This window comes from Harmonia axyridis, chromosome 1, assembly GCF_914767665.1.
Source record: "Harmonia axyridis chromosome 1, icHarAxyr1.1, whole genome shotgun sequence".
Taxonomy (NCBI): domain Eukaryota; kingdom Metazoa; phylum Arthropoda; class Insecta; order Coleoptera; family Coccinellidae; genus Harmonia; species Harmonia axyridis.
This window is the reverse complement of record NC_059501.1, coordinates 17,332,208-17,341,457: the sequence shown is the minus strand read 5'-3', so window position 1 is coordinate 17,341,457 and position 9,250 is coordinate 17,332,208. Positions and strand designations below refer to the sequence as shown.

The following is a 9,250-nucleotide window of genomic DNA, read 5'->3' as shown; positions in this document are numbered from 1 at the left end:
TACAAGATGTGGAAGAATGAACGGAATAATCACAGAATTAGAGAATAGTTATTTATAATACAAGTGCAGAAGGCATTGATATTCTTCCATGAGTTCAAAATTCAAAAACGAGCCACGAAGTGGCGAGTTTTGGAATGAACGAGTGGTAGAATGAGCCTTCTGTACGAGTATTATACATTATTTTCTCTAATTCATTGCATTTTCATTCAAATTAATGAAATATTTCCATAAATATAATTTAGTGATTTTTGCATTGAAAAATGTTGGTTGGCAGAACTGATTTCTTTAAGGCAAATTGATGAATTGACAGATAAAGCCGTGGCGGAAAGTTCGGAGTACCAACATAGAATAATAAAATATAACCATTAAAACTGTGCGTTTCTGATATATTCTCGCACGATTTTGTTCTACAAGATGTGGAAGAATGAACGGAATAACCACAGAATTAGAGAAAGTATTTTTAGCGCATTCAAGTGCTTCACCGGACTCCGCTTCGCGTCATTCGTTCAAAGGGACAGTGCGGGACAGTAACACTTACCGCACTTGTTAGGAAAATAACTTTTCTGGTCTCGATAATTTCGGAGCAAAACCTACTTTTCTTCCAGAATTTGAATCACCACTTCAAAGAACCTGTTTCCAGTAAATTGAAGATATAAAAAGGAATTTGTTCCGAGTACTGAAGTCGATTCCTAAAAATATTTTTGATGGATAGATTATTCTTTGACATAAGTTTGGTATTTCAGCAGGACAGGTAAAAATCTGAATAAATATAAATATTTTGCGTTTTAATAACCAATTCCTGGTAATTTTTTTCATTTAGTGTTATATATAAGGATGTAGCATGAGTTATGTTCCCCGAAAATCCCAAATTTTCATTCAATTGATCGGTCCATCGAATAAATAAGTATTCAATGAATCACAGATTGGCAGAAGGCGACTAAAATTATTCCAAGCACATCAAAAATTTGTCAATCACATTTTTCGAAGAAACAAGATCCAAAATAGAAATTCAGAGTAGTAATTGAAGGATTGTAGAAATGAGTAATATTTTTCATGAACATAAATCCTTCAATCGTTTCACATGATGATAACTCTTACGAATTTTAATTGGACTGTATCCAATAATTAATAATGCGATGTTAACCGCAAAGTTTCGGTTTCGGGTTGATATCAATTGACTATTTTACGAGACGATTTGTGTTTTATTCTTACCGAGATGAAGTCAGCATCCCAGTGAATTTCAGTGGAATTGAATTTGATTGACGTTCCATCATAATAAAAGTGGAATTGAATATCGAGTGTTTTTATTCGAGAAACACTGAAAATTTTGAACAATTTATACAATAGCCTATTATTTTCAATCTTATTAATGTCGCTGGGTTATTTCTCATGAAATCTCAAATGTAATATTCAAAAGTCTAGATTTTTGAGATAAAACTATGGTATTATAGTATAATAAGAGGTTTGATTTTGAATGGTGCTGGTGCAGCTGTCATTTTTCAAGCTGTCATATTTTCACATTTGACGAGTAAAAACTACGCCATCACTAAAAAAGGAACGATACAGGCTTCAACAACGCACTCAAATTGTTGTAATGTACCAAAAAAATTTGTGACAATTTTTCTGTCACAATTCTCAAAACTAAAGCACTTTTGGGTCGTCGTGAAGCACCTTCTCGACAGGCTACCATTAACTGGTGACGACATTTAAGATGTTGGGACAAGCTAATTGTGTCAATCATCGAAACCGAGTAGGTTTCTCAAGAACAACTGAGAATATTGCTGCTGTAGCCCGTAGTGTTGACGAATTCCTCAGTTTGTCGATCTTGAGAATTAGGCTATGATCAATGACATTTTTTATTGCAAAAATGAAAAAAAATAAATAAAAAAGACGATGATGCACGGACCCAAGGAACGTAAAAATTTTAATTTCGCAAAAAAAGTTTCCTGCCGTATTATTTCTCGAACAGGCAATCACAATTGGCCACCGATATATTGTGATTCAACACTTTTACACATTTTCTTTGGGACCTCGTGAAAGATAAATTCTACGCTAATGTTCACAATAGATTCAATACCTTAAAGATGGAATTCGGAATTACAAAGGACATATAGTCAAAAATGTGCGAATTGGTCATGGAATATTTCATGGAAAGACATGGCGGCCATTCGGCTGATATCGTTTTTCATCGTTACATAATGGCATACCTTCCCCTTTGAAGTGAACATCCAATGATGTCTTTCGAAATATATTCTTCTTTTTAATATCAAAATGAATCCCCTCATTGGAAAACCCTTTATTTCATCATTCTGAACACTGACAATATAGTTCAGAAGATTTAAGAAAGCTAATTAAAGATATTGTTCAAATAAGCATAGGTACCTTTAATTCAGTTTTTTTACAATGCTGCATTTTATCAGTTCATCTCAAGTGGTTGCCTTCAAATCTAACCAAGATATAGGAAGCTTTTCGGGATACAAAAAAAGGCATTGATGTGAAGTCGGGACCGCTCTCTCAATCATACGCCAATTTCACCCTTGGAGATCACAGAACTGTATATACGTATATTCAAGGGTGCAATTAACGCAACATGGAATGAGCGCTCTGTAAGGAGATCGAGCGCTCAAAAAAATTATTTCTAGTAGGATATACCAGATTCAGCGTGGCGGTTCAATTCGGTGTTCAAGCAAGGTGCGTCTAGACTCTAGACTCTAGAGATGTATTGACACCATTCACTTCAATAACTGAAATCTGGATCAATTCGTCTTAAACAGTCCAGGTAGCTATTAGGTACAGGGATTACCTGCATCTTAAGAGGAACCTACATGAATTCTGAACCTCAGATAAAACGACAATTTCAATGAAGAGTATGTAGGATTTCAAGAGATGTAGAATTTTTTTTATTTACGAAGCCAAATAAATTGAACTATTGTAACTATCAACTCTTGTATCTTTGGTATATGATTCTGAACGATGAACATAAAATAACCCCCCTTTACCAACCTAGATCCGCCACTGTGCAGTAGTGGCTAAGAAAGTCCCTCTCCTACATTATCCTGCAAGATTATCATAGGTAGGTAAGTTTTCACAATAGGAACAGGTGCATTAGTACCTTCAGGTTCCATTCAGTCCCTTACCTACACCTGCCTCGCTTTCTGATTTATTTCTAATAATAATGCCCTAAAATCTTTCACTTTTTTCTTATATCATCGGTCACCGGTTTCCTTTTCGATTTTGTCCTCTGCAGTTGGATGTATATTGTCAAAAATGTTTTTCGTTGTCGTTATCTTTTTGAGAGATCGTTTCCTGGACAAAGTGGTATATTATTTTGTTACAGTGTCAGCAAATTTTTGAAATTTGAGCCAATGAAAGTCTTGAACGGTAAGGTAGGACTCACTGATGACGAATTCCAAATTCAATTCTGCCAGTTCGACAGTCCATAAACATGAAAACTCTTAACCGGAAAACACAATAGCTTGACAAACTAAATTCAGATTCGGATCTTGAAAGCTGCAGTAACTATAAATTTGTGTTATTGATAATTTCATCATTACCCATTCGATTGAGATGAAATTGAACATTCATACGCCAAATTTTATGTTGATAACGTCATCAGAAGGTTATTCAAGGAGAACATCGGAAATGTATATTCAAGAAGAATATCGGAAAAAATACTCAATATTTCAGTGACTATTTCCCTCGTCTTAGATTCCACCAATCACAAACGAGATCACAAACGCTCGAGTCTACCCGCGGTAAAACTCGACAGCTATTGTCATAAAAGATTACAATATCTTTGAAATAAGTAATTATAATCTCATGAAATAGTTTGGTCAAATACCATTTGGGCATTTAATTTTTCCTGAGAAAAAAACCAAAAAAACACAACGCAAAGTAATAATAAAAAAGGGATTCATGCAGGTGCAAAAATCCTCGACTCCGACTCGGATTTTAGTTGCCACTAGCACTCAGGATTTTTGTTGAAATATTACTAAGCAATATGTTTTTCCGATTTTTTTTCTGAAAAATTAGATGCCCTCATGATATTACTTACGGAAAAAAATTCGACCAAGTTGAGATTTTGCCTTCATATATAAAAAACTCGGAATAAAGCTTGAATAGTTTATTTATAATACAAGTGCAGAAGACATTGATATTCTTCCACAAGTTCAATGTTAGAATGAGCCTTCTGCAAAAGTATTATACATTATTTTCTCTAATTTACTGAATCTCGAACAGAAACCAAGATACAGCGAAATATTTGAAAAGGTCATTCTTCAGAAACGTCTCGTAACTTGAAAAGAATCAGGATATCTATGATCTGATTTCTTACTATTTCGACAGAAGATATCCGGAGTCCTTGAAGATTGTATCTTATAGCTCCCGATAGGTTTTCAGTGAGCATAGAATTTGGGATACCCTGTACATGTACTGAAAACAAACATTTCACCACGAAACTTCAAAACTTCATGTGAATTATCAATGGAACGTCTACATTAAGATCATTCAGACGGATACTTTTAAATTCGATTGCAGAGACATCTGTAACGAATAGTGAAAAAATGTTCGCACAAAACTTTTATATTTTTTGCCGAGGAATTCGAATCTGAAATAAAAAATAGGGATTCTTATTTGAAATTTCAGAGTTGACTCCTGTCCTCCTCACAAGGGTGAATTTGACAGAACAGGTTTTAGAATAAATGGACTTTCCCATCAAAACCATCAATTTTCTATTCGAAATATGAAGTTTCCATCTCGAGATTGTTGTCTTATTAAAAAAAACATTACGCAGAACTACCCCTTCTCGAAACTATAACGCGCACCAGGTATAAAAATTCTCAGTCTATCGCAATCCCATTCAATTTCCCGATAAATATCATTTAAATTATTTAAGGTACTTCAAAAGTACTCAAATCATCGAAAATTAAAACAACACTTAAAGAACAGATCCACAATTCATGATAAAATACACAATAAAAATAAATCAACCGCGAAACAATCAAACAAAACTATAAGTCAACTGGGCAACGCAAATGAGATGATTGACACATATCCCCACACCGGACCAAATCTGTTGGAAAACTAGTTCTCACCCGCGATTTTCAGTACGCCCACGCGCTCTCGTCCCATACGGGACGCAAACCGGACGATTTTCCCCACGTCCAGCTCATCTTATCAATCCCACAGCCTACTTAAAGAAAGCGAACTGCTGGATGCGCTTCAGTTACTCTTTGGATCCCCCGCTGTGGTCTTGGCGTCTTTCAGAGGTGGATCAAGCCGTTAGCACGCTCGTCTCTTCAGTACTCCGACATGACGGACCCGGGTTCGAAGCCCAACGGGGGTTTGGACAACGCGGCTTTCGAACTTCGCGAAAAGTGCGTGGTGATCAACGAAACCGATAAAGTGCCAGAATTATCGAGAAATACGAATTTTAACGGGTTTCTTGTGGATCAAAACATGCCCAGGAGGAAGAAATCGTTGGTGCAGATGACCAGGGAGGCTCTGCCTCGACTGGAGAATTACAGGAACTCCAGGAGGGCCATCAAGAGGCCTTCTCTTGGGGAACTGCATGGCGGGGATGATTTTGTAAAGATTGGGGTTGAAAAGGTAAGGGTTACCCCCTAATATTGACTCCAACAATATTTTTCGTGCGTATGAATGTCGTATCGAACGAAAGAGCACTCAGTATGTGCACTTGACTTCTTTCATTAACCAAAATCATCGATCTACTTAATGCAATTACTTCATAGATATGATTTTCAAGAATTTGTTCATATTTTTCAATGAGTTAATGAATGGTTTGAATTTCTCATTGAACTTTGATATGATTTCCCAAGGTTTTGATTATTATAGGAATTATCAGCCTATCAGCATCATAATCTTAGTTTTTCAAATTGAATTGTGAGATCAAAACGGGATTTTTGAAATATTTCGACGAATCAACAATAAAAAATAAGTATATATTTTCGATCGATTGATTGAATTAAAGAGCACAAACCCCCAATCAATTCATAGGCATTATTGGAATATGTATATAAGAATAATAATCTTTCAATTTTTTTTATTTTTTTGAGAGTTTTCATTTTTCAAGATTAAAAGCATTTTTGAATTCCGTGAGTTCCTGTAATCTTTGAAGTATCACTATATTTATCTCTTCTTTTTTTAATGATTATATCATTATTGAAATTGAAAAATTCACTAAAAGCCCTCTACATCTGATCTGATGTATATAATAGATATGAATATAAAGCAAACATACTTTAAGATTTTTCGAAGGACAATGTGAAAATTAAAAAAAAAAAAATTTTGCCCTACACAAAATTATGGGAATGAAATTTTTCCTTTTAAATCACAACGACATAATGATTCAATAATTTGAATTGTTTCAACTTTTCTGCAACTGACTTTAGCATCTGTGACATTATTTTAACGATTCAATATGTTTTCCAACAAAAGGAAATTCTAAAATTTATGAGTTGATGAAAAGTTTTTTTGTGTTCAAAATTTTGATGAGAGAGTTATTAATTATATTATTTTAGATTTTATTTTAAATTTCATATGGTTTACTTTTTCCAGGATTAAAAACATTTCGAAATTGAGTGAATTCCTGTAGTCATTACTATAGTATCAATATATTGATCTCTCTGAATGAACTTTTTCCTTTTGATAACAAGAATTTTTTGATCATATCATCATCAACGAAATTTACTGGAATCCTGTTACCTATTCTCCAATTGATTTATTTCTTCGTTTCGAAATATATTCCAGTTTTGATGAACATACCCAATATAATAAATATAACAGATCAATATGTAAAGCTAAACATACTTCGAGATTTTCCAGAGAACTTTCAACAACTAAAATTTTACTAAAAAAGTATCCTGCTGAACGTTCAGTATACAATTGGTGAAATGACATGTGCAATCGGCTAATTGATATTGATTGTGCTGGCATAATATATTCTTTTCAAATCATCAAAATGATATAACGATTTGATACGAGATCCGATTGTGCAAAGAAATATTTTGATTTATTATTGTTTCGATTTTTTTTTGCAACTGATATTTAACATCTGTGACAATACTATTATTATGTTATATTTATATTATGTTTATTAATAACCAAAAATTAAAAAACCAGAAGATTTTCATGTTTATATTTCTGTTTGAAAATTTATTATTACAATAATGATTATCAATGTACAATGGATATTTATAACTGAAAACAAAATGCTTCTTCTATTTTTATTATGTGCCATGTGTATAGATATTTTCAGTATTTGATCACAAAAAAGACTATTCTAATTTTTCTTTAGATTCTGAAACTGGTCATAGCATCCTTTTCATCTTTGTATAGTCGTATTTACACTGTCCTTAATTATTGTCTGTTCTCTTTTGACAACTACCGTTGTATCCATGGCTCTCACCTTTCCTCTCTGTTCGAACTTCGAACTACATACAACTTTTACCTGTTACTGGTTGGATATTCAAGAATATCGCAATTTTTAAGCGAATATAGAAGATTGAAAGACTTTTACTGTGTTCACAATCTATCCTTATGATACCTATATGAATGAAATACAAAGATTTCAAGCTATCTCATTCAGCAATTCATCGAACCCCTAGCACTCACCTAGTTTCCAACTGTTTGCACGTGTGTCTGACACCATAAAGCTAATTTTACCTGCTTCTCTATAAATGCATAGTGAAAATCAATTAGATACAGTGTTGGTAAAATCCGGAAATATCTGACTTTTTCAATGAAACCGACACATTTCTATAAAATATGGATGAAAGATAACAAACGTCATCGTCCTAGACCATTGTCATGAAATTTTTATTTGTGTTATAATTTTGAGATTATGTAGTAATTAACCCGCTCAACAAATCAAATAAATATCATGCATCAAGGGATATATTGAGGTTTATGATTAATTGGTATTATTGAGAATCATTGTGCGGTAAACATATATGGAAATTTGCAATGATGGTTATTAGAACATTGTTTGACCCTGACCGCTAAAATTATAGAAAGAACATTACAGTATAGAATCATTCAGAAACCATTACCTCTTTTATTCAATGAAATTTTATAATCCCTACAATGATTCAGAGATCTTTGTAGTGAATATTGAGAAGTGGAGATGATTAAAAATAGTGTAAATTCAGACGGTCGATTTTAATCTAGATAATTGGTTTATTTGCAATATTACCTTTACATGTCGGTCAACAATAGGAACAATAATGTGTACCGAATTTTTTTTTTGATATCACTAATTTTAATCGTTTCAAGTTTTTGATTATCTTCATCAGATTAGCACAATTATGATTTTACGATTAATTACTTCGAAGTAGCAACAAATAGTGATAATACAGGTTATTCAATTCCAAACTTTTGTGATTCACTTCAAAATCTTCGAATATTCGAAATTCAGTGTCAAACGAAAAGGATAGATCCCTCAGATCATTTTGAGAAAAAAAAAAAGCTAAAAACATGGACCATTTCGTTCATTTCATAGACATAGACCAATTTAAAATTTTCCTCATATGAGATCCTAATTTGGAATGCAAATCTACAGGGTCTACAGTGCCGCTTCTTTCCTCCAGAACTTTTTTGGTGACCCACTGGTAATTTAGAACAATCTAAAAAGAAACTCTGGTGTAGAATTGCATTTTTTGTTTTCCTGTAGTTTCGTCGTATCTACTACCGATTTCGAAAAAACATTTCAAACAAGTCTCTAGTAATCCTCAGGAAAATCCAAATTATATAAATATCCATTTCGTAAGCTGTGATGAAAAAATTTATTATAAGTTTTTGGTACTTATCAACCTAATCTGTAGCGAAGATTGATAAAGATTCGATAAACTGGTATAATCATCGCAAAAAAGTAGGACTATAAGGAACACCCTGTATCTCGAAAACAAAGCGTTTGCAGGCTCATTTTTAAAAGCCTGTTTTTCTTGAAATTACACAAGGAATCTATTATTTTACTCTAATTTAAACTCTAATGTAACTGTAATTGTCTATTTAAACACTGTGCAACGTAAAACTGTGCGATTTACTCTACCTTAAACAAAGAGCACGATCAACAACCAATACGGTAGCATCTGTAAAGTAAATCGCACGTCGAATAACCAATGAGATAAAACCTTTAGTAGTTGCCACAAAAACGAACAAACAGCCGCGTAGCCGATAACTTTTTGACGTTTCGTAATTGTGTACTGATTTGCCACCAGTTTTTGGATTTGCC

The 9,250-nt window shown here is 33.3% G+C and overlaps 1 protein-coding gene across 2 annotated transcripts in view; it reads left to right on the top strand.

The window, feature by feature from the left end:
- Nucleotides 1–5,072: 5,072 nt before the first annotated feature.
- Nucleotides 5,073–9,250, top strand: part of LOC123688668 (bumetanide-sensitive sodium-(potassium)-chloride cotransporter) — a 28,499-nt gene continuing 24,321 nt past the window's right edge. Inside the window, exon 1 of one of the 2 annotated variants that reach the window (XM_045627302.1) lies at nt 5,073–5,607. In XM_045627302.1, coding sequence (XP_045483258.1) covers nt 5,311–5,607 — 297 coding nt within the window. In that variant the 5' untranslated portion in view covers nt 5,073–5,310. The remainder of the gene's footprint in view (nt 5,608–9,250) is intronic. The other variant, XM_045627294.1, reaches the window with a different exon arrangement.